Consider the following 27337-nt stretch of genomic DNA (forward strand, 5'->3'; position numbering starts at 1 on the left):
TTTAGTTTATAAATATTGAGTCTTTTTTTTACTGCAGAGAAACTAAAACATAGTCCATTCTGATTTTGATACATGTATTTTATAAGAACCTGATTTAAAATCAAGAATATGCTTATGCATATATATTATTTTATATGATATGTCACTAATTTAAGTTCTCTGAAAAGATAACAGACTATTGGAGGTTCAATATGCATATCAAATTTTAGACGACAGTTATAGATTCGTATGAAACACTTCCGTTAAACTAAAAAAGCATAATAAAATACCATTCTCTGCTGAAACTATTTCTGTAGAAATGGTATGCTTGTTTGTTTTGTTAGCATTTGTGAATGCTTATTCTGTACCAGACTTTTTTTTTGTACCAGACTTTTTAAAAGCACAGTCTTCAATTATTCTCAAAACAATTTTATGAGGCTATCATTTTGATAATTTTATAGAGAAGAAAAAAGGTTAACAGATTTGTCTAGAGCTAAAAGGGGACAGGCATGATTCAAAGTCAGGTAGATATGTGTCCTTCTTCTGTCATTTCTGCCCTGGATCAGTGTGCCGAGACTGCTGCCAGCACATCTGCTCTTCTAGCTCTATTTCTTCTGAAGATAAATGAGCAAGATTTATTCTCCAGCTTTCCCTTCTCAGGAGCAAGACCACGTCTATTTGGCCCTTCATTATGTTGGTCTTCTGAACATTGCTAGCATAAAAGGGTTTTGGAGGGTTTCGTTCTTGTTGTTTTGTTTTGTTTTATTGTCCCTGAATTTATGGATTATTGAGAATTGCTTGAAAGATTTGCATACAAAACTCAGAAGCATAAGAAATTAAAGTTCACGTAGATGGATCCAAGTTCTTCCCCAGTGACCAGGTCTCTTCTTTAACCCATCTACAATGTCACTCACTCTATCCCTCTATGTCCAGTCTAGCATAGTTCATGCTAAGTCCTGTCCCTCACCATCTGCTCACCTCCAGTTGTATGTTGCCTGGTTTTATCCGTATATGCTGTTTTCCTATCTACTGTTTACTTTGCTAGTTTAAAAACTTGTTGCTGGGCCTCGAGAGTACTATGCCCTTGTAACTTCCTCTGGTCCTGGCCTTTCTTAGTTCCTGGCCGTATCCACGTGGACCTGGTGAGATTCCTGTAATCCGTACCTATGCTGGGCCTCTCTTGGAAGGTACCCCAGTGGTTCTCTGACATCTCAGCTTTCCCTAGTTCTCAGATATGGCCACATGTGCATGGGTGAGATCCCTGTTGTCCGGCCATCTGTCTAAGCAGATGTTATAAGTTAATAAGGATTCATACGAGTATTTGTTGGACACACAGGAAAAAGCAAAGCAAGCACTGTGTTGCTTTTAGTGAAGGATGCAAAGATGAAAAGCAGGGTGCCTTCCTTTTCAAGATGGTACCCCAGTGATGAATACAGAAGGTGGTGAGGCACATCTTTTCTTTTTTTCATCTCAAACTGTGATTTTATTTAACATCTCTTTAAAATTACACTTTAATCATTTTTTAAAAATAGAATTGATTTAAATTTTGGACAATTTACATTTATCAAAGACTCACATAAATTGTGCCAAATCATATGTTTTGGTTGAAAGTTTATAAGAAATAAATACTTGTCCAGTAACTATACCTAGGATGCTGTCTGTCCCAAATTAACTAATATGAAATAAGGCTCTGGTTTGATTTTTAATTATTGCCTCAGACCTGAGGAGAAATCACTGAAACATGTGTCATTAACATAATATCACATAATATATGTAGAAATATGTATAGCATTCTATCAATATTTACCCCAGAGACTGTGAATATTTGTTAGATATTCCAAATAGTTGCCAGAGAAACAATTATTATTGTCTACTTAGTTTATACAGATCAGTTTTATTGAAAGGCATTTTGAATTATGAAGCATGCTATCTAAAAAGAATATGTCCCATATGCAATGACTTATCCTTATAATTAATATTTTTCACTGCATATTTTGGAATAGCATCAAATAAATTGGAATACAAGTCACTAGCTAAAACTATGGCCTATAGTATATTATCTAAATTTTTACATGTCAAATTTGACTCTTTTTTTAATTCTTTAATTAGTGAGTCACCATGAGGGTACAGATACAAATTTACACATTTTCAAGCTTGTTTTTCCCTCATACAATGTTCACAAACACATCCCTCCACTAGTGCCCATTCTCCACCACCAATAAACCCAGTATCCCTCCCACCCCCCAATCCCATCTCCCGCCCCCCACCTCACCCTGCCTCTGTCGCAGGGTATTCTCTTTTGATCTCTCTCTCCAATTGGGTGTTGTGGTTTGCAATAGGGGTATTGAGTGGCCATTGTGTTCAGACTCTAGTCTACTTTCAGCACACATCTCCCTTCCCGCGCAGGATCTCCAACCACATTTTACTTAGTGTTCCCTTCTCTATCTGAGTTGCCTTTTTCCCCCCCAGCATGTGAGACCAGCTTCCAAGCTATGGAGCCAACCTCCTGGTACTTATTTCTACTATTCTTGGATATTAGTCTCCTACTCTGTTAGTCTATATTCCACAGATGAGTGCAATCTTTCTATGTCTGTCTCTCTTTCTGACTCATTTCACTTAGCATACTTTCCATGTTGATCCACTTATATGCAAATTTCATGACTTCATTTTTTTCTAACAGCTGCATAGTATTCCATTGTGTAGATGTACCAAAGTTTCTTCAACCAGTCATCTGTTCTAGGACACTCGGGTTTTTTCCAGATTCTGGCTATTGTAAACAGTGCTGCGATGAACATATAAGTGCAGATGTCATTTTGACTATACTTTTTTGCTTCTCCAGGGTATATTCCCAGTAGTGGTATTGCTGGGTCAAATGGGAGCTCAATTTCTAATTTTTTGAGAAGGGTCCATATTGTTTTCCAAAAGGGTTGAACCAGTCGGCATTCCCAACAGCAGTGTAGAAGGGTCCCTTTCTCACCACATCCTCTCCAACAACGGTTGCTTTTGTTCTTTTGGATGTGTGTCATTCTGTGTTGTGAGGTGGTATCTCATGGTTGTTTTGATCTGCATCTCCCTGATGATTAGTGATGTAGAGCACTTTTTCATGTGCCTTTTGGCCATTCGTATCTCTTCCTTGGGAAAGTTTCTGTTCATTTCTTCAGCCCATTTTCTGATGGAGTTGGATGCTTTCTTCTTGTAGAGTTCAACCAGTGCCTTATATACCCTTGATATCACCCCTTATCTGATGGGTATTGGGTGAATATCCTTTCCCATTCTGTATATTGTCTTTGTATTCTGGTCACTGTATCTTTTGCAGTGCAGAAGCTTCTTAGTTTAATGTAGTCCCATTTGTTTATCTCTGTTTCCTCTTGGTTGGTCAGTTGTGTGTCATCTTTGAAGATACCATTAGCTTCAATATTGTGAAGGGTTTTGCCGACCTTGTCTTCAATGTACCTTATGGTTTGTGGTCTGATGTTGAGGTCTTTAATCCATTTTGATCTGACTTTTGTGCATGGCACATCTTAAAATATAGTCAAGCAATTAATATATAGGCTCAGAGAAAATACTCTCATTCTATTTTTTGTAGCTATCAAAATTTACCAGTTACTTATAAATGAAATTAAGATCAAGTATTAATTTTGATATTTGATTAATATCAAGTTATTGATATAAATCAGAACAATACAAAAGTACTGGTTGGATTAACATGGTTACAATAGTGTTAATGTTTATACTTTTAGTGTACAAAGTCACTGCACCTCCACTAGGTTGGTGTCAAAGACCCTTCACTACTGCTCTTACTTCACTTCTAGTTCAACTCTTCTGTTTCTGATCCCTCCTCCCCATCTCCCACCACTTAGTAACCACAGTTCTATGTTCAAAGTCCAAGAGTTTGTTGTCATTAGACACTTTTTGTCTCCTCACTTCATTTCTTTATATATCACTTAGTAAGATGATCCAGTATTTGTTGTCCCCCTGACTTTATTCACTTAACATGACCTTTTCTAATTTCATATACTTTGTAACTAAAGGCAATATTTTATCTTCTCTTATATCTGAGTTGAATTATACATGACATACAGAGAATGAACTGAGATAAGAAAAAAAACCAAAACACCTAAGGAGAACTGAAATCTTGTATTTATTGCAAAATATATGCCCAAAATATCTATCTTGGCCCAATCTCCCCCAGTGTAAAATCTTAATAAGAAATGAAAGGAATTAAAAGGCATCACTTACTTTGATGTAACATCACTTGGGGCTAATCAGGACAAGCTGAGAACCTCAAACAAAAATTTTGTTTGTTAATACAACACTTTTTAAAGCTGTTTTTTTAATTTTGATTTTTCTTGGCATGTTATCAGATTTCACTCTGTTGTTTCAAGTCAGTCAAAACAATTTGTTTGTCAAGTGCCTAGTGTTTTGCCCCACCACTACCATTAAGTGACTGATACACATGCAAATATTCCTATTATAAATAATTGTTGACAGTTAAAATGTATCATTTTAGATTTGTATGAATTATTCACTATCTTCCTTGTGCTCTTTCAGTTAGAAAAAATTTACAAATTACTTTCTGAAAGGATAACTGTTACTTTTTTAAGATTTGGAAAAATGATAACCATTCCTTTTTAAAATTTCTAATGACAAGTTTATTCCAAGGTGAAGCTAAAGCAAGAAAATTGTCCTAAATAGAACACTGAAATAAAAATAGAGTATCTTTTCATGCTTTAAAGTATTTCAAGATATATATTTAATATTATGTTAAAGAATCCTACTAGGGATTTGACCTTTACTTCAATAACTCCTCAGTTCCCACTGCTAGTTTATTTTTAAGTTTCTTTTAGACTAATTCTCATTTACATGCTAGAAGAAACAGTCCTATTTTTACACATCAATTTCCATAGTCCTAGAGAAGTCTTTGACTCTCCACGCTAAAAAGATCTGTGATTACACTGTCTTTTGTGAATGTAAGGAACAGAAATTCCATTAAGAAAGTGAGAGAGGATTGAAATAAGATAAATAAGAAAAAGATAAAAAAAAAGAACCCCAAAACACCTAAACAGAACTGAAATCTTGTATTGGGTACAAAATGTATGCCCAAAATATCAATTTTGGTCCAATATCCCCCAGTGTAAAATCTTAATAAGAAATGAAAGAAATTAAAAGGTATCACTTACTTTGATGTAACATGACTCGACGCTAATCAGACCAGGCTGAGAATCTCAAACTCTACCAACTCATTGTGTTGACGTGACCAAATCACTTCACTTTCACAAACTGAGATTTCTTCATCCGTGAAATAAGTCATGCTTACTTTCAAAGAAGCTGTGATCAAATTTTTTTTTAAAAACCATGAAATGGATAATACAATGTCTGATATCACATACTGTTCAGGCTCTATCCCTGGTCAGTTCCTGTGAGTTTCATTACATGAATATAAAGGTAATATGAGAAATATTATCAGTTTCAAAATGTCAGCTCTTGAAGTTCATTATTCTCACCTCTCATACTTCTTTAAGATTTTTGCCTCCCCAGTCACCAAGTTTTTACACTTGTTCAGGACTATAAAATTCAGGATCCACTATAACTGATCTTGATCAATGATGGGGTAGTATGGAGATAGTTATCAGAGTGTGGAGAAGATATATGGTACCTGAATTCAAAATGGAGTTGAGGCTATGAAATGAGTGAGATGCTAGATTGAAAATCTCTCAGTATTCGGGGTGCCCCAGAGGGGGGATGGGTGAGAGCCTTTCCCACCCCAAGGACCCAGCCCCAGCAGCCAAAAGCCTCCAGAACCCAACCACCACCACACTCAAAGTCGTTCCCCACACACTCAGACAGAGCCTCACGTTCAAGTGAACGTATTCCTGGACTGCACAGCCGCAACACTCATTACCTATTCTCCATAAGTACCACATCACATTTGATGGGGTTCAAATAGTAGGCAACAAATCATAAAGGGAAATATATATACATGCATATATACATACTTTCAGGTATATATACCAAGGCTCACATCACCGAAACTTTAACAACATGTTAGTGATATCCTATAGAATGTCTTAATGGCTCCTGCCAAAATACAACAATCTTCACACTGTTTCCAATACAAACACTTTTTGTAAGCATGTTCAGCAGTTCTTCATAATAGACAATACAAAAGATATTATTTTGGTTGTGCTTTGGGACAGGGATTGGGGCTTTGGATGGAAATACCCCAAATTTGGTGGTGGGAAGGTGTGATGGTGGTGGGATTGGTGTTTGAATATTAAATGTAATAAAATATTGTGAATTATCTTGTCTCAGGACCCTTTTACACTACTTAGTTTGTTTGTCTGGGACCACAGGGAGGTGGGGTAGGGGCTATTTCTTGCTCAGTGTTCAAGTATCACAGCTGGCAGTGTTGAATATATTATGCGTAGTGCTCAGGATTTAAACCAGGTTTGGAAACACTGCAGCTGCATTCAGGTCCTCACCCTCTTAAAAGCTATTAGACTTCCAAAAGCTTCTGTATATATAACACTGTATTTCTTGATATTTACCATATTAGAAATTAAATATAAATGCTTATTATCAATTTGCCATATGCTTGTGAAAGAAAAGTAAACGAGATATCTCATTATTATGATAAAATAGTTTTGATCTCACAGATACCTGAAAAGTATTTATGCACTCAGGAATTCCTAAATGTCCTTCATGTCCTTGTTGTTCATTGAAGTATTTAACAATTTTTAAGAAATTTCTCCGCTCTATCATGAAGTATGACAGTCTGTGATCTATGGCTTTCCTGCATTTGGAACTGCCAAATTCATAAAGTAGAAACAAAATCCTAAGAGTTTCAATCCTCAATGTTATAAGTATTGAAAAATAAAGACTATCAAAAAGACTGGAAAACTTTACGAAAGGGTCCAAAATCGTGTATGATAATTTCTTAGACAAGAATTCCACATAAAGGAAAGCCTCTCTCCATTGACAGTCCTGTTTCCTTTCCAGTGTAGCTTAGCAATTTTGCTTGCTTAGTTGATGTGAATGGTAACTTTGGCTGTATCAGGGTCATCTTTATTAATTTAACAGTTGTGGTGAAAGAGACAGCAGTATGCTGCTGCCACTGACTTGGTGTTCCCCTTAGCTTTATAAGCTTAAGGGGAGGAAAGTTTTACAGGTTTATAAAGGAAATATTTGAAAGAGAACATCTTAATATTTTTAAAAGGAGTAGATTAGGTCCTTAGGTCAAATCAGTGATAATCAGGACAAAATCCTCAAATAAAAAATGATAACCAGATTTAATTTATATTTGACTGCAAAATATGCTTATTACATTATGCCTTAAAGATTTCTTATAAGTGGAAAAACTGGGCTGGAGCGATAGCATGTGGCTAACCCGAACTCGATTCCCAGCATCCCATATGGTCCCCTGAGCACTGCCAGGACTAATTCCTGAGTGCAGAGGTAGAAGTAACCCCTGTGCATCGCCAGGTGTGACCCAAAAAGGAAAAAAAAATAAATAAATAAGCAGGAAAGCTTCATTTTTTAAAAAATCTACTAGTTTGAAGAAGAAAATCCCAGATTTTGTGGTCAATTATGCTGATGGAATTGCAAATTTGACACTAAGCTCTTGTTGAAAAGTCTGGCTAATACAAAAATTCAAATCTCTCAATAGAAAGGCTGATGATTTGGTATGACAAGCCGCAAAGGTGCCATCACCGGTCAGGCATTTGTATCAAGACAGATGGGAACAATGGCTCAGTGTTTTAAAAGCTCAAAGTCCCTTTCAGTGTCCAGTCCATTCCCCGAAATTCTATTCCTTCATCTGGTTTAGAGAGAGCTATTTATTGAGCATCTCTATTTAACATTGAGCAGAGAATCTCAGCATGTTAATGTGCAACTAAATTTTAGCATTTTTATTAAGTTTGAGTTTTAAAGTATATAACTTGAACAGAAGCACATGAAATTCCGTTTGATTTTTATTTTACTGTTGGGGTGTAGGGGAAGCAACGGTCACAGGAAACATCATTTTGCTAAAGAAATTAGGTTTAAAGAACTTTCAACAATGAGGGAGTCATACCTGAACCTGATGACAGTGAATAATATATTTCGAAGTAGCCAAAGTAAACTTTTCTGATTGGAAAAGATAGTTAATGGAGCAGCAAGTTAAAAGCCACCACACCCATGTTCTTTTCTAACACAATGTTTTAAAAGACACGTGGCAGCTAAAGCAAGCACAAGTTGTAATAAGACAAACAATGGTGCTTTCCAACCCACAAAGGGCTTTCTTAACTAAGATCTCTTACAGGTTAGAAAACTAAGCCCAAACCTACAGAGCATTGCTTTCACGCTGGTACTTTTTTTTAAATTTAATTTTATTATATTGAATCACTGTGAAAAACAAAATACAAAGCTTTCAGGTATAAGTCTCAGTCATATAATGATTGAAACCCCATCCCTTCACCAGTGCACATATTCCACCACCAAGAACCCCAATATACCCTCCTCCCACCCAGCCCCCACCTAAGTAGCTAATGATCTTCATTTTATTCTCTGTACTTTGAATACATTCAATATTTCAATAGAGAACTCACTATTATTGTTTGGAATTTTCCCCCAACAATCAGGCCTACTGAAAAGGCATCATTTAATAATTTCTTTTCATTGCTGAGAATGAAGATTCTATGAGCTCACAGCGATTTTGGATTTCTGATATTTTATTTCAGTTCACAGTCTAGATGGATTTCTGTAAGAAGCCGCTCTGGATGCCAAAATGGGTTAGAAGACCTCTTGTATCATAGTCCTTAGAAGCAGAGAGTCTGTTTCTCGAGCAGCAGCTCCGGATCTTATCTGGGCTGAGGGCGTGCCAGTACTGTCCCCTTCCAATGATTGCCTATGAGCCACAACATTGCAAAGTTCGTACCTCTGGGTGGAAGTTTTAGTGGGTGGCTCTCACCATGTGGATGATGCCGCCGCTACCATTTTCCACGCAGAAAAACAGGGTGGAAAGGGAAAATCCCTCCCTGGGTGGCACATAGTCGTAGTACAGCTCACAGTCTAGATGCATTTCTGTACGAAGCCGCTCTGGGTGCCAAAATGGGTTAGAAGACCTCTTGGATCATAGTCCTTAGGAGCAGAGGGTCTCTCACGCTGGTACTTAAGAGTGTGAACAAGTAAGCAGTTTCTTAAAGAAGTCCTTGGGTTTATAGTAGCAGAGGTCAGAGAAAATTCTGCCTTTGTAATTCTGCCCTGGGAAAGGGAGGGTTATACCAAGGATACTGGTGGTGGGGAATGTGCACTGGTGGAGGGATGGATGTTAGATCATTGTGTGATTGCAACCCAAACATGAAAGCTTGTAACGATCTGATGGTGATTCGATAGAATTTTAAAAAAAAAGAAAAAGAAAATTCTGCTTTCTCCTAAAATCAAAATGAGAAAATTCAAAGGTAAATTTGTCTATGAAAATAATAGCTAACCTACAGCAATTAATATCTGTCAGGCACAGTTCCGTTCCAGGTATTTCACTGCACAATACTCCATTTACTCCCTCTAAATAATTCTTCCTCACTAGCTTATTCCCCCTTTTACTTCCAAATAATGTCTGGGCCCAAAAAGAACCACAAGTAAAATTATAAAATGTCTCAAACTGAATAAAAATGAAAACACAGATATCAAGTTTTATGGCATTATACTAAAATTGTTCCTAGAAATTAAAAGGGATAGGCAGTGATTCCCAAACTTCTGCTTCCCATAAACACCAAATGTACAGCTCCACATGGAACAATATTTCTGAATATGACTCAGGAAGTGGCTGAGTGGCTCCAGAATGTTAGACAGATAACAGTGAACTCACATCAATATGTATAGGAAAAGCTAAGACACCTTTTTGCCAAAGACCTCACCACAGCACAGCACTACACAACCAGGAGGAAATCAGCAGCTTCAAGTTTTTGTCCTGGGAAATAAGAGGTTTGAGTCACAAATTTAGTTCCCCCACATTTTTTGTTTTGAAAGAGCATGGCATGATGACTGGTTTTATTAGGATGTATTTTTTTTATTGCATCACCATGAGATAGAACATTTACAAAATTTTTCATGATTGCATTTCAGTTATACAATGGTCCAACACCCATCCCTCTACCAGTGTAATTTCCCAGCACCAGTGTTCCAACTTTCCTCCCCACCCCTTCAAGCCAGCCGCCTCTATGGCAGGCACCTCTCTTCTTTTTCACTTTCTTTCTCATTATAAGCATTATGGTTTGCAAATACAGATACCCCTTTAATTGCTTTCAACAATCAGTGCTTGTCCAGAGTGATCATTTCCAACTAGGATTGTCATAATGAACCTTCCTCTATCTTAACTACCCTCCATATCCACACCACTGACCAACCATTGACCAGTCCTCCTGACCTCTTTTCCCTGACCTTGCACTTTAGTTTCATACTTTTTTTTAATCCCACAAATGAATGCAGTCATTCTATATCTGTACCTCTCTTTCTGATTTATTTCACTCAGCACAATACTCGCTAAGTCTATCCATTTGTAAGCAAATTTCATAGTCCCATTTTTCCTATCAGCTGTGTAGTATTCCATTGTGTAGATAAACCAAAGTTTCTTTAACCAGTCGTCTGTTGTCAGGCACTCGGGTTGTTTCCAGATTCTAGCTATTGTGAATAGTGCTGCAATGAATACTTTTAAGGTTCCAGAGCACCTGGCTCTTTTTAAAGACTACACAACTAGAACACCAGCTTTTAGTTACGTCCTTAAATCACCAAGCTATGATAGTCAGTAGAGCTTAAATTCTTAAGTCCTAAGGAAGTATAGCAAAAGAGTAAGAAGGAGGAGGGGCGGGGTGAAGAAAGTAAGGAGAAAAAAGAGGAGGAGAAGTTATTTTTATTTAATCTACCTATTTTTATTTGGTTTTTGTTGGGGGACCACACCTTGTGGTGCTCAGGGCTTACTACTGGCTCTATGGTCAAGGATCACTCCAGGCACCATGTGGTGCCTTTAAATGGTGTAGACCCTTTTAAAGGGCCCAGACGAGACCCCAAGCAGCCACCTACAAACGGCTCCTTCACTCCTAAACGGCCATGATCCCAGAAGCACACAAACAAATCTCAGAACGCAGGTGCTGCTGGCAGAAATGCTCCTGGACTGTGAATTAAGCTATGGCCCTGTGCTGCCCTGGGGGGAAAGGGCATTGTCCCTTCCACCTTATCCCATCAGTGGCAGCATGGTGACAGCCATCTTTCAGAGCCTATTGGACAGAGGTACGAGTTTGCAGTGATGGGGCACATGGAAATCTTGAGATGGGGGGACAGAACCGACCCTGCTCCCTGCCCAGACGAGACCCCAAGTGGCCGCCCACGAACGGCTCCTCCGCTCCTGAACAGCCATTATCCCAGAGGCACACAAACCAATCTCAGAACCCAGTGGCTTCCGGCAGAAATCCCTCTGGATTTTATTACTAAAACTCCAGAAATCCAATTTACAATAGTGGCCGTGCAGTACTGGATTTCTGGAACAACATATGCTCTTCATTATCAGCGATAGAAAACAAATTATTTAATGATGCTTTTTCGGCAGGTCTGATTGTTGGGGGGAAATTCTAAATAATAATAGAGGGTCTTCTGTTGAAACAGTGAATGTAATCAAAGTAAAGAGAGAGTAAAGTGAAAATCATCTGCCACACAGGCAGAGTGGTGGGTGGCATGGGGGGGTATACTGGGGTTTTTGGTTGTTGAACATGTGCACTGGTGAAGGGATGAGTTTTTGATCATTGTATGACTGAGACTTAAACCTGAAAGCTTTGTAACTATTCTCACGGTGATTCAACTTTAAAGAAGGGGTAAAAAAGGTGTTGAAGCAATTCTCACAGCTGGAGAACAGAACATAAAACATCTGGTCAACAGAAGCAGAACACACATTTTTCTAATAAATCTACACAGATTGTACTCTGGGGGAAATCATGTGTTTGGTGACAAGTAATTCCTTTATACAATTTTTTTATTTCATTCAAGAACCATAATTTACAAAGTCATTGATAACTGGCTTTTAGGCATACAATATTTTTACGAGTATCTACTTCCCTCCATCAGTGTTCCATCCTCACTCTTACACACACCCTTCCACCTCCATCTTAACAGGCACATTTCAAAGTTTGGTGGTTGTAGTTTAGATCTCTTGTTTTCAATGTTGTTGAGTCTGTGCTCTGAATAGATAACTATCGAACTGCCCAAAATTCTTAATAAATTTTAAAAGATTGAATCCCTATCAAACATTTTTCTTAATCACAACATATTAAATTTGAAATCAATTACAAAAAAAAACCCCAAAATTTACAAATATGTAGACACCAAACAAATTGCCCCTAAATATGTGCCAAAGGGAAAAAAATCAATCTACTCCAGCTGTACCTTCCTGATAACATAGTAAATGCCCTGAACAAACACGGTGGCCTCTTAGTACCTATTGCAAACCATAATGCAAAAAAAGAGAGGGAGAGAAAGAGAGACAGACAGACAGACAGAGACAGACACAGAGGCACAGAGGGAGACAGAGAGAAAAGAGGGAGAAGAAAGATGCCTACCATAAAGGCAGGCGGGTTTGGGGGTGAAATGGTTGAGTGGTAGTGGGAGGGAAACTGAGGATATTGGTGGTGAAAATATACACAGGTGGAGGGATGGTATGGGAACGTTATATGACTGAAACCAAATAATAAATAGTTTTGTGATAGTCTATCTCACGACAGTTCCATTTTAAATAAAGAAATGAAAAAATCAAGCAGTATCTTGAGACAAATGACAATGTAAATACAATATACCAAAACTTTAATGCAGTGAAAGCAGTTCTAAAAATAAAACTTATAGCTATAAATTCCTACAGTAAGAAAAAGTAAAGAGGAAGGTGATAAGAGGTAAACTGGGGACACTGGTGGTAGGAAATGTGCAATGGTGGAGGGATGGGTATTGGAACATTGTATGATTAAAACCCAATCACGAGCAGCTTTGTTACTGTGAATCCCATGTAATTCAATAAAATAATAATTACTATAATTATAAAGATCACAAGCAAACTAATTTTATACCTCAAGGAACTGTTAAATGAACTAAGCACAAAATTTAGTGGAAGGAAGGAACACACAAACATCTAAGTGAAAAGAAGACATCAAAGAAGAACCACAAAAAAATAAGAGGAGTTAGAGCGCTGGAGAGATAGTATAGTGAGCAGGATACTTATCTTGCATATGCTAATTCTGGTTCATTCCTGGTACTCCGTAAGTCCCCCTTAGCCCTGCCAGGAGAAATCCCTGAGTGTATCCCCAGGGGTATGCCCATAGCACAGCCTGGTATGGCACTTCCCAATAAAATGTTACAGCAAGGTCTTTTTGAAGGGCATGGAAGATACCCAAGCAATTAGCAATAGATTGAAAACATTCTCAAATCAATGTAATGTTGAAAAAGGCCACATTATAACTGATGGAACAAAGAATCGTATTAAACAACTATGAATAATCATATGACAACAAGTTGAACAACAAAGTATACAGTCTGCTCATTCCAGGAAGAGGCCTGTACATCCAACTTTTTTTGTGATAGTACATAAATGAATATATCTTCAAGGTTATTTTATCTCGCCCTTTATTTTACTGAATTACCATGAATTACAAAGTTACAACAGTATTTATGATTGATTTTCAGGCTTATGTTGTTTCAACACCAATCCTTTCTCCAGTATCCACTATTCTCCACCAATGTCCCCAGTCTCCCTCCCACCCCTCAGCCTGCCTCTTTGGCAGGCACTTTCCTCCTCCCCCATTGTCCTAGTTTTCCCTTCCCTAACTTATCATTGTCACCCCTGCCCCATTTCTTCTGCTCTTCATTTCTAGTGCAATTGGACATTTGATATTCCCTCTACAAGTTTTCTTTATATCTTACATACTAGAGAGATCATTCATGGTCTGTTCCTGTTCCTCTAGCTGATTTTACTCAACATTCTATCCAGCTCCATCCACAATTAACCAAATTGCATTACTTTATCTTTACTTAAGCCTGCTGTATAGTATTCCATAGTGTACATGTAGCATAGTTTCTTTATCCAAGCATCTGTTCTTAGGTATTTTGGCTGCTTTCATATTTTGCTTGCTCCTTTATTTAAATCATAACCACACAGTCCTCTAAGAAAACATTTCATGATCATATAACTGTTCTGTTCATACCTTGATCTGAATAACCTTCCTGGGAGTAGAAAGAAAGAACATTTATAAGGAGCATACTTTTATCCATCAGTCTCTTCTTATACCCCAATAATATTGTTTTGTTTATACAAATGCTGGAAAAATAATATAAAATGTAATTATGTGACAAATTACATTGTTCTGGTTATAGGAAACAAATTGGGAAATGGCCCACTTTTAAAATATTACTTTCCCCCAAATTCTTAATCCATAAAATGTACATTCTGCCTACTTATCTAATATTTTCTTCAGTATCAATTCACCCTGTCTTCTGCTTCATTCTCTAAGCAACTCCCTCTACTGCCTTAAAACAGTATAAAATACTGATAATTAGTAATCTCAGAAAATTTATTACTTAAGAAATTTACACTTCAAAGGATAAGTAGCTGTAACCAGTTCTTAGGTACCTACCCCTAATCTCAGAACAAGTTGTGCTTGCTCACTTGGCCTCTGTTCACTCTCAGAGTAGGTCTTTGATCTGTGTTACCGTGGCATGTTGGGCTACATGCCCTGATCACTGTGCCAATGTTGAGCAAGAAAGTTCAAATGACCAGTCATTAATCATGCCATATGTAATAAACCCTAAAAAAAGAGTTAGGGTGCATGCAGGTCTCTATTACCTGTCACATCTTGGGCTAAGACCCAAGCATCTAAAAGGCCAGACATTAGAAACAGAAAAAAAAATTTTTTTAGTCTCATTGCTATGGTAAACATGACTAAAGAAAGTATTAGAGCCTTTTTGTCATTATTAAGAGATCTGGCTCTAAGTCCTGTGATTGAAAACAGCTTGATTTGTTTTTTCAGATTCTACCTGCAAAGAGACATACTTAAGCACTCAGGTATTGCTGATTATATGGAGCACAGTAAAAGACCAAATCCTACCTTAATGAATTGGCCTCTTTCCATTCTCAGGATAAATCTACAGGAAATATACCTCGGACAAGTTTTTAAACTTTTACTTTTCCTTATTTCATTTCTTGTTCTGTTTGGGGGCTACACTCAGTGGATCACTTCTGGAGATACATAGGAGACCATGTGCTATGCAGGATAGTGAACCAAGGTTGGCCACATGCAAAGCAAGCTTCACATGCCCTGTACTATGTCTCTGCCCATTCCCCCATTGCATATGATGACACCATTGTCATCATCATCATCATCATCATTATCCCGTTGATTATCGATTTTCTCGAGCAGTCTCAGTACCATCTCCATTGGTCCTAGCCCTGAGATTTTAGCAGCCTCTCTTCACTCGTTCTTCCCAGCAGTGCCGCATTGGAGGCTCTTTCAGGGTAAAGGGAATGAGACCCATCTTTGTTACTGTATTTAGCATATTGAATATGCCACAGTGAGCTTGCCAGGCTCTGCTGTGCAGGCAGGATGCTCTCAGTACCCTGCCAGGTTCTCTGAGAGGGAGAACTAGGCTATTAGGTCTCGCAGCATCAAATGTGGTCACGTGTTTCTGGGAGCATTGTTTTATAGTCTCTGGATCTTGGCCATTGATGGGATTACAAGGTGCCAGGGGCAGTTTGTAAGTGTGGCTGCCAAGCTACTGGAAAATGGAGGGTCTGGGTGTAGGAGGCCCAGTCCCGATCCAAGCAGGCTGGGAGATTCAGCCCTGGGTCCCACACACCTGGGTTCCTCTGCTGGATCCTTCATGCGTGAGGCTTGTTCAAACATGTGGAGAGTGGCCTTGAGCATGGCTGTGGCTGGGTTCCAGAGGTCCTCGGCGATGGGGGCTCTGCTCTGGGTGGGGAGGGAAACTCAACCCACCCCCTCCGAGGGGCCCTGGTGAAGTTAGCCAGCTGCGGGGGGCAAGAAACTATTTAACATACATATTTAAATGTTTTTCATAATTTTAGTGTCTTTTTTTAAATTGAATTACTATGAGATATACCATTACAAAGTTGTTCATGATTGAGTTTCATTTAAACAATGTACCTCTATAACAGGAACTATCTTTCTTTTTCTCTCTATTTTCTCTCTATTTTCCTTGGGCAATATGGTATAAGGTACTGAATATGCTATAAGGTACTGAATATGCTATAAGGTACTGAAATGTTATCATGTATATCCCTTTACTTACTTTCAGCACTCAGTTCTTGTTCCTGTGGGGTTCTTTTAAAAATAAATAATCCTATATCTCTTATGCCTGATCTCTAATTGAATAGGCACCTGCTTTACAAATGACCAAAGCTCATCTTAGAAGTTTTCCCTATGTTTACCCTTCTTCTAGCACTATTGCATATTTGTGTGTACACTGGAAACTGTCCTTGGCTAGTCCATGAGCACTTTCCAGGTTTCTTATTCTATAAGGATGGCAAGGTGCTGAGCAAGATACTTTAAAATGGCTTATTCCTTTCCCCAAGCTTATTTAGCTCTTACTCAGCTAACTCCTCTGACACTGACATCTGAAATTGGGAAGATAATTTACCACCAAAAATCCAAGACAGGAATGCAAATCCATTTGTTATTGAGTAGGCAACAAAGAATACCATCTTTTCATCTTCTAATGAGAGCACAGTTACACCAACCCACAAACAAAACAAAAAAAGAAAACCATCCATTACTGGTAGAAATGCAAAACATTACAAATACTCTCAAAAGGCCTATTGCCAATTTTTTCAAAAAGAAAATATACATTAACCATGAAATCTAGTAGCCATACTCCTGAGCATTTATTACAGAGGTTAAAACTTACAGCACACCACACACACACACATACACACACACACAAATATTCTGTGCAAATATCTTCATAGTAGTTTTATTTGCAAAATCCAAAATTTTCTATAATAGTTAAATAAACCATAGTACATCTATACAAAGAAAATAATGTTAAGAAATAAAACAAATAGAATAAACAATTATGCTATCTTAGATGAATCTCAGGAATATTTTGTTGAGTAAAAAAATAAATATTAAGCAAAGAGATAGTACAGAGATTAAGACACTTGCCTTACACACAGTTGATCCCCAGTACCATATATGATCCTCCAAGTATCACTAGGAATGATCCCTGAGCATGAAGCCAGGAGTAAAGCCCTGAGTACTACCAGGAGTGGCCCAAAAACCAAATAGCAATAACAAAAGAAAAAGAATAACCATAGGAGACATTTACTAGGACATATCCTTATTTAGTACAAATAGTGACATAGAAGCAAAGAGCTAGGGCAGGAGAGACAGTCCAGCGATCAGGGCACTTGCTATAGGAAATGTCAGGTGGTAAAAGACAGATAATTTCAATCTGTGGAGTATAAAGAAACAAATAAACAAATCATAAAGTAATTTCCAGATGCACAGAATATATTGTTGGTTACATGGAGGGGCTAGAGGAGACATGAAACTAGTAAGAACTTAGATCAACCGTGTAGAGGTAGATGTAAACTCAACTTTTGATAGGAGCCATAATGCCAAATATTTACATATTAAATACATTGATGTATGCCTTTTACTTGTACGGTAAAAACCAAAGTTGCACAACAACAACAAAATTAACAGTCAAAATAATTGGGATGTAGAAAAACAAGAGTAAAAGAAAGGTCACCTACAGCTAAAAATAGCCCTGATTACATGGAGATGAAAAATAATTGACTTAGAAATAAAGCATCTCTGCAAATTCAAAGTTAATACTTTATTAACTATTGATTAATCCCCTCAAAATTCTTGATAGACTGTTGTTATGAAAGTCTCTATAGAAATAATACATTAATTTAAACAAATGCTTCAAAAATATTTCTATTAAATTATTGTATGCTTCTATGGGCTGTAGTGATAGCACAGTGGACAGGGCATTTGCCTTGCACTCAGCCAAACCAGGTTTAATTCCTCAGTCCCTCTCAGAGAGCCCAGCAAGCTGCTGAGAGTATCTCACCTGCACGGCAAAGCCTGGCAAGCTACCCATGGCGTATTTGATATGCCAAAAACAGCAACAAGAAGTCTCACAACGGAGACATTACTGGTGCCCGCTTGAGCAAATCGATGAGCAATGGGATGACAGTGACAATGATGCTTCTTATGGACTCCATATCTAGACTATTCTAGACTATCCAAATTCTACTACTTACTAATTGGCAATGTTGGGCAAAAAGATTAACCTCCTTTTGCCCTAGCTTCCTCATAATGGGAAACTAAGACAATAATCACACTTAACTCCAAAAGTTGTTTGGCAAATATTTAGTGCAACTAAAATGAAATAGCGTCCACAGCATATAAAGTCTATTTAAAGTTGAGTTATTATGATTACCATTACACATAGGAGAAGAAAAACAAGAAACATAAGTTATAGCCTCATCTCATCCATGAACATTTGTCTTTAAGCAAGTTGCTCATCAGCCTGTTTCCTGCTCCATAAGTTAAAGTATCTTCTTGAGTTTTAATTTATGCACAGTGACTTACAATACTGTTAATACTAATGTTCCAAGAATATAATATTGGGACTGGAAAATATAGCCAGAAGGTGGGTGCCCTCCTTGCACACCGCTGACCTGGATTTGATTCTCAGCACCACATATGGTCCTCTGATCCCCATGAGGAGTGAACCCTGAGCGCAGAGCCAGGAGTAAGCCTGAGCACAGCAGGGTGGAACCCAAGAACTAAAACATGAAAAAAAAAAAGACAAAGAAATTTGGGCTGTCACATGACACCTGCCGCGAGAGTACCAGTATCCCACACGGCCTTCTCTAGGTACCTCCTTACTATCCCATAACCAACACCCCAAATCCTCCACCACTCAGCAAGCCATAGGCAGACTCTCAGGGTATGTTATTATTGACAATTATTCAGAAATGAAATGTTTAATGCCCCAAATCTATTTTAAAAAATTATTTAATTTAAAACATCTATTCTATCCTCTGTTTCTAATCTTAGTATATCAGCACAAAATTGTCCCAAATTGTATCAACCATGCATTTATTATATCTCTACATCTGACTTGGCATGCTTCTCTCCCAGCTCAGGCTAGAATGGTAGGAATAAAAAGTCATTCTTTCCTCTTTTCACATAATATTGATTTTTTTCATTCCATCGTAATACGTATATTGAACAGGCGCCAAACCCTGCTCCAGCTAGGCACTGAAGAAAGATAATCAAATAATTCAATATAGAACAATTGATAAAATGTAATTACAATATGATATAATAATTGCAATAATATGGGAATCAGAGCAATAGTGTGATGGTTAGGGTGTTTGCCATGCATGCAGCTGACCACGGTTTAATCCCCAGCATCCCATATAGTCCCACCAGCACCGCCAAGAGTAATTCCTGAATTCGGAGCCAGGAGTAACCCCTTAGGACTGCTGGGTTTGGCCCCCAAACAAACAAAAATTAAAAAATAATAATAAATGCAATAATGAGGACTGGAGAGATAGCACAGCGGGTAGGGCGTTTGCCTTGCATGCAGCCAACCCGGGTTCGATTCCCAGCATCCCATATGGTCCCGAGCACCGCCAGGAGTGATTCCTGAGTGCAAAGCCAGGAGTAACCCCTGAGCATTGCTGGGTGTGACCCAAAAAGCAAACAAACAAACAAAAAATGCAATAATGAGTAAAGGATAATTCACTATATTTGAATGGCACTCAGCAAACTTTTTTTTTTTTTTGCTTTCTGGGTCACCCCTGGCAATGCACTGGGGTTACTCCTGGCTCATGCACTCAGGAATCACTCCTGGCAGTTCTCAGGGGACCATATGGGGTGCTGGGAATCGAACCCGGGTCAACCGCATGCAAGGCAAATGCCCTACCCATGCTCCAGCCCCCTCAGCAAACTTTTCTGAAGAAACACAAACTGGGACCTATAGGTGGAATATCAATCTCCCAGGTGGAATTAAAAGTGGAACAAAACTCTCATATTTCATACATAATAGAGCTGTTACATCAAATTTTAACTTACTATAATGAGGCTGTCAAGGCTTTTATTTTCCTGAAGCGACTGAACATTCATGATATCAGTTACTGATTCAGAGATGTCTTCAAACACATTTCCCACCACGACCAACTCATCATTAATCTTATATTATCTCTTACTTTTTCTTCATCTGCTCATTTCTCTACTGCACTAATTCCACCTATCCAAGCCATCATAATCTATCACCAGAAATATTGCCATAGACTCTCCTAACTAGTTTTCCTATATTTAGTCCTACCATTATCAACATAGTCTTCAAGCTACACACAGTGAAAATTAATTGTGGCATTTTCTTATCAAGAATAATTGAGACAAAAGCCCTTAGATGAGGCAGACAGTGTCAGAGCCTAAGGAGAGGAAAGTGACTGAACATTGCAGTAACGTCAGGGAGTGGTGGATTTCTCTGGATTTTAATCAACTTTGAATAAAATAGGAATTTATAATAATATAAATTAAAAGTTTGAGTCGGATATTCAAATTTTGAAGTAGAACCTCCTCACAAAGCACTTTCTTTCCCCCTCCCTCCAATTTTATTTTATTAAAGCACTGGGAGTTATAAAAATGCACTTCTTAATTACAAAAAGAATGTGACTGTATAGTGGAAAGGTCTCACAGAGGCATCTTTCATCAAAAATAACACCCTAATAATGAAATTAATCAAAATTTGCGGCCACCCAATGAAAATAGTGACATTTATATTCCTGTCATAATAAACCTAAAAATAATCAGGAGGACAAACAGATAATCAGGAAAAAAAAGAATGTAAGCCAACAGAATTCTTCACAAGTCTCAAAATCTTGAGTGAAAAACAAAAAATTAAACTGAAGAGCTATTTCTGATTACATCTCAAACTATGACAACCAAAGGAAGCAGATAGTTCAACACATTGGATCCTACAAACACATTATTGGTATTTACAAGTCTGAATGGTATCTGAGTATTAGATCATGATAATGCGTTCGTGTTAATTTTTCAGATTTGAAATATTGTTACGTAGACGAATGCCCTTGTTTGTGAAAAATATGCACTTCCTGCTAGGGATCAAAACGGAAAGAAATTTAGCTAATCTCTAACAGTTTATCACTGTCACTATCATCACTGTCATCCCATTACTCATCGATTTGCTCCAGCGGGCACCAGTAATGTCTTCATTGTGAGACTTCTTGTTACTGTTTTTGGCATATCAAATTCCCCGAGGGGAGCTTGCCAGGCTCTGCCATCTGGGCGAGATACTCTCGGTAACTTGCCGGGCTCTCGGAGAGGGGTGGAGGAATCAAACCCGGTGGGCCCAGTGCAAGGCTAACGCCCTACTCGCTGTGCTATTGCTCCAGCAGGTAGGGTGTTTGCCTTGCACATGGCTGAACCCGGTTCGATTCCCAGCATTCTATATGGTCCACCAAGCACTGCCAGGAGTAATTCCTGAACACAGAGCCAGAAGTAACCCTTGAGCATTTCCAGGTGTGACCCAAAAGCAAAAATCTCTAACAGTTAGGAAGAGTAATTTTCGTATAGCAATTACCTACTTCCTTTAAAAAAAAATAAACCCTTGAGAATGTTTCTAAATCTTAGATAAAACTAATATTTCTCAGCTTAAAACTTTTCGGATTTTTATTGCTTAGAATTAAAAAAATCAAAAATCAAAATCCTTAAGATTTTTGAGCTTATGAAGCTGCAACATTGTGTCCCTGTCTATCTTTCCAGGCCTATCTTGTTCTCCTCCAAGGTCAGTACATTCTGATACTCCTTTTGCTCCTTAAACACATGCTCTTTTGAAATACAAAGTCTACGTTCTTGTTTCTTCTGTCCAAAACATTCCTTAATTTTGTATGGTTTAAATGCTTAACAGTTGTCTCTGGAGCCAGATTGCTTCAATGTGACTCCTGGGTCAATCTATTCTATCCGGATGACCTCGGGACCCAGAGTGAAATGGATATAATCAATCAGGGCCGGATAAGATTATCGGGAACAGGAAATTAATACGTGTTTGTTCACATCAGTTCTTGGCACAAATGAACTGTGCCAACAGGCTGCTTCTCATATTTCTGTCTCTCTTTTGTGCTACTTCCTCTTTCCAGCACATCAGTAACTCAGCTCTGGTTTTCCTGCCGTTGTCAAATTTTTATATATTGACATTCCATTTATTATCCATGAAACTGCAACCTATTAAAACTTGGGGGGGGGGGCAAAGAGGCCCTGATCAGGCAGTGTTCAGGGAGTCCACAAGTCACTCTCTTGACCTTACTCGGCCAACAGGACTGGACAGTTCGCTGCTCTGCACCTGCTGTGCAGGACCACGTGGGGGGGGGGGGCAGTCAGCCCAAGAGCTGCGGTCCATAGCCTGCACTGCGAGGGGATGAGCCGGCAGTGGCTGGAACAAAACCAAGTTACCCTTGGTGAAAAACACGTGCTCCTGAGCCTGGACTATCTCCGGGTCTAACCGATTTAACAATGGGGTGGATGTCAGAAGCAGGTAGCCCCTTCGTCACGTTTTCCCGTTTGTTACGTCCTCGGTTGTTCTCCCGAAGCAGTTTCTGCCCTGTGCAGTCTAGAAGCAGAAGGAAGAGGATGGATAACGCCTCGGCTCCAGGCCTGATGAGCAGGAAGCCAGGCTATCCCGTCCCGGCTATGGATGTCACTGCAATCAAGCTTCTCTGTCCTCAGGTTACCCCGAGCACCCACCAACCCGAGTCCTCCAGCATTCCCTTTAAAAACAGCGCGACAGGAAACCTCAGAGCCCCAACCCGCCCTCCGGATGAGGAGGAGAGGAGAGGGGAGGGTGCCTCCCCGTCACCGGGGCAACGGGCTTGGACGGGAAGCGAAGGGGCGGGCTTCCCCGTCCGCATCCGGCCCTCGAGGGGGTGCTAGTCGCTCCGCTAGGGCGTGGGCGCCGGCCGTGCGGCTGCAGCTCGCCTCTGCTCCCACTTGGAGCCGGAGCCGGAGCCGGATTCCGCGCCCAGCGCCACGTCAACCTAACCCGCCAGCGCCCAGCCCTGCCCTGCCCGCCCCTCCCGGCGCGGTCCTCCGCGCTTTCCCACAATGCCCCGCGCCAGGCCCCGCCTCCGCTCGCCTAGGAGACCGGCGGCCCCGGAGAATCCGCCGGAGCGAGCCGCGCGCGCACCGCCGCCGCCGCCGCCGCCGCGACCGGTCCTCCCCCATCCCGAGCGCGACGGCCCGGCGGTGGGAGCGTGCGAGTTTCCTCCGCCCCCGCGCGCACAGCTTGCACTCGGCGGGGTCCGCCGCCGGGGTCGCGGATGGGGGAGTCGCCGCCGGAAGCGACCCCGCCGTCGAACCGAGGTGGGCACGGGCTGCTAGGCCGGGGAGCGGGGCTTTCGGACTGCCGGGGCCGCCCGGGGTTGGCGAGGGGAGGCCGGCCACCCGCCCGCGGGCCCGACCCTGCACGGCTCTCTCGGTCCCGGCATCTGTGCGCGCCCGCGCCGCCTCGCTCCCGGGTCCCAGCACGGCACCTTCCTCGCCCACCGCTCCCCCGTGCTGTACTCCGGGTTCCGCCGTGCCTTTTCCACCCTCCCGGCCTCCCGGGAAGCCGCACCACCGCGAGACGGCTTAGGGACCCCGGTGTGTGTCCCCCGGGCCGCCCGGTCCCCGCATCCCCTAGCGGAGCGCTGGCCGCGGGGCCGCGTGGGCCCGGCCTTTCCCTTGCGGACACGCCCACGGGGAGCGCAACTGCCCCGAGGGGAGAGCGCCGGGCTCCCGGGGCACCCGCTGTCTTCTCTGATCGGTGCTTTCTAGACAGACCTACTTACTAATCCTTACATCAGTACCTGTTAGCACAGGTAGAGTGACAAGGAGTGCTTGGAAATGAAGCATTTCCAGGTAAGAAGAAAACTTGCAGAATGACCTGAAGTCAGAAAGAAAAGAGGCGAGGATAGGGTTACATTTTTCCCCCCCTATGCATTTTGAGATCATTGAAAGAGATCACTGAAAGTCGATGTAATCTGGTGGAGATTTATTTGTACTCAACACAAGTGAGCGTGTCTACATGATTTCGTCCCTTCTCAGTTTTTCTTATATGCCTATCAAATGTGAAGTGAAACAAACAAAAGAATCGTAGGTAACTGGTTCATTACTCTTATACATTAGTTTAAGATGTAAGGGCCTATGAAACTTGGAGAAAGTTTATTGTAAGCTTAATACGTAAATTGACCCTTGGAAGAGACGTCTCCATTCCAAGGACTGGTCCCGGGCTTCCTCCTAATTCCCTCCAAATGTTTCCTTCAAGTAATAACTATAAAGGAAAGTGGAGAGCGCTAAAGAGGTGAGAAGTTGCTCAAAAGAAAGTTACAGATATAGAAAGACTGCACTTATTGTGGAGTATAAAATAATAACACAAGACCGACAGCCAAGGATGGTAGATAGCAGGGCTAGGAAGATTGCTCCATAGTTGGAAGCCTCCCTCAGGAGGGAAGGTGGGGGAGAGGACAGCTAGAATAGAGAAGGGATCACCAAGAAAATGATGGTTGGAGGAATCAGTCTGGATGGGAGATGTGTGCTGACGGTAAAGGACCAAACATGATAACCTCTCAATATCTGCATGGCAAACCATAAATGCCCAAAAGTAGAGAAAGTATGGGGAATATAATCTGCCATGGAGGCAGGGGGAGGGTGGGAAAGGTGGGGGTATACTGGGGATATTGGTGGTGGGGCATGTACACTGGTGGAGGGATGGGTGTTTGATCATTCTGTGATTGTAACTTAGACATAAAAGCTTGTAACTATCTCATGGTGAATCAATAAAATTTTTTTTGAAAAAAGTGTTACAAAAGGGCAACCCCTGATTAAACTTGGTAGAAAAAGAAAGGCCGCAGCAACTCCTTATGCACTGATGCTGATCAGATCAGATAGCTCAGTGGTTTTAAGTACTGAAGCTACCTACAAACAGATTACATTTTGCCCGTTATCTACCGTTTTGAATGATTTCACAAATCTAACCATCAGACATGTAATTGTAGCAAGGGCCCCCAAAAAAACAGAAGGTGGAACACAGATCTTATTGTCACTCATGATGGTACTGCCGGTTTTATTTTCCTATGCAGTTATTGGGTTGGGTTGGGGTTTGTATTTAACCGCATTGTTTCCTCTCTTTAGATTAACATTTGATGAGACCGTTTCATACCCCTTGATTCATCCTTGAAGTAATACGGACAGAAGTTCTCAAAGTGGCGTATTAGATCAACTGGAACCAGCTGCGTATTTTCATGTTCACTTAAGTCAGAACTTGTATAATAAGACAAGAATGAGAGTCTGGTTAAATAAAGACGACTATGTCAGAGACTTGAAAAGGGTCATCCTCTGTTTTCTAATTTTGTATATGACTGTTTTAGTGGGCACAGATCAGGATTTTTATAGTTTACTTGAAGTATCCAAAACTGCAAGCAGTAGAGAAATAAGACAAGCTTTCAAAAAGTTGGCACTGAAACTGCATCCTGATAAAAACCCGGTAGGTAAACATTTTCATATTGTGTTTAATGTATTCTAGTTACATTTTATAGATCACTAGAATTCACGTTCAAAAATAATCATTCCGTTTTTGTGTTGTAGTTTAGGCTAGTTTGATGCGATTTTTGTACTAAAATCGCAGTTCTCTTGCAGTTCTCGATCCCAAAGCAGACAGTTATGTTGTGATTGAAGTAGTTTTGTTAGGATACCAAGTAACTATTTTGAAAACACTTACCAAAAAGAGTGTTTTCTTAGATCTCAGGTTTTTCTTTTTTTCCAATGAATAACTTAAAGACCAGAGTCATATGGTATTTATTGTAAATTAAAACTTTTGCGGGTAAGGCATTTGCCTTACACACATCAAACCTGGGTTCAGTCCCTACTATCACCAAGAGTAATATCTGAGCGCTAAACTAGGAATAAACCCTGAGCACAGCCAATGTGGTCCAAAAAAAATCAATAAAACTTGAAAGAAGATAATTAAGTTTATGTCCATAAAAGTAACTTTTATATCTCCAATAATGAACCCTTTCATAATTATAACTTTCAGTTTTACACTTTAATTTTTCATAATGATATCTAACACTTATCAAAGAAATATACATGAGTGTGACAATTTTTTAGTATTTTCAGCCTGAAAGAATTAATGTTAGTTATTTTTATTGAAGATTCTGGGATTTTTTTTTTTTCTTTTCGGGTCACACCCGGCAATGCATAGGGGTTATTTCTGGCTCTGCACTCAGGAATTACTCCTGGCGGTGCTCAGGGGACCATATGGGATGCTGGGAATCAAATCCGGGTTGGCCACATGCAAGGCGAATGCCCTACCTACTGTACTGTCACTCCAATCAGTACACAGTACTGTCACTCCAATCCTCTGGGATTGATTTCTATTGAAGATTCTGGGATTGTGTAAGGGGTGTTGCTTACAGGCATCCAGAAATGAGGAAAGAAGCCAAAGTATACTGGAATATGAGAGTGAAGGGAGACTACCACAGTCATCATTTATCCCAAAGCTCCAACAACAAAGCCAGTGCGTTTGCTATGTACTAGAACTTGTGATAACCCTAATTTTCTTGGTTTTATAGCTCTAGAAAACACTGCTGGACAGATATTTAAAGCAGCTGGTCCTAGTAAAAGAAATACAGAATGCATTTTTGAACTTGCAAATTATATTAGGAACCTCGAGCCAGAAGGTGCAAATGAGCATCTTTTCCCTTTGGAAAAACTAGTAAAGGAATGTATGGGAGAAATCAATCTCAGCTTATATAAAAACCAAACTATTGACTTTTCCAAATAAGTTCTCTTAGTCTTCAGAGAACAGTTTCAATGGCAGTATAATTTGGAAATATGTTATACTTCAAGGTTAGTCTTATTTTTAAGTTGTACTCATTTTATATTCAAAATATATCATTTAATCGCAAGTAACCTAACATACATATTCAAAATACTGGGTCTAGTTAAAGAAAAAAATTAAAAGTCCTTCATACTATAATGTACTTTTGCCCTTTTAAAATGAATGTCTGTTACTGCATTTTTAAAATAAATTTTAGTTCATAATTTTTCCCTGAGATTCACATTATGTTTAGGGATTTTTTTTATTTTTTTGAGTTTTCAAAGTGAGTTTTTAAATTTCCAAATGAAAGATTATCTCATCTACAACTCCATTTCAATAAAATGTTTTATGTTGGCCAAAAAAGTAGCACATTGGGTAAGGTGCTTGCCTTGTATGCAGCCAGGTTCTATCCCATGTACATCTGGGTGTGGCCAGA

At 39.7% G+C, this 27337-nt stretch overlaps 1 protein-coding gene across 1 annotated transcript in view; it reads left to right on the plus strand.

Annotated features, from left to right (window-relative positions):
- Positions 1 to 22995: 22995 nt before the first annotated feature.
- The window catches only part of DNAJC10 (DnaJ heat shock protein family (Hsp40) member C10), a 47621-nt gene continuing 43279 nt past the window's right edge, over positions 22996 to 27337 (plus strand). Inside the window, exons 1-2 of the mRNA XM_055121050.1 lie at positions 22996 to 23405; positions 25215 to 25566. Coding sequence (XP_054977025.1) covers positions 25363 to 25566 — 204 coding nt within the window. The 5' untranslated portion in view covers positions 22996 to 23405; positions 25215 to 25362. The remainder of the gene's footprint in view (positions 23406 to 25214; positions 25567 to 27337) is intronic.

The sequence above is a fragment of the Sorex araneus genome, chromosome X, assembly GCF_027595985.1.
Source record: "Sorex araneus isolate mSorAra2 chromosome X, mSorAra2.pri, whole genome shotgun sequence".
In the NCBI taxonomy this organism is placed as follows: Eukaryota; Metazoa; Chordata; class Mammalia; order Eulipotyphla; family Soricidae; genus Sorex; species Sorex araneus.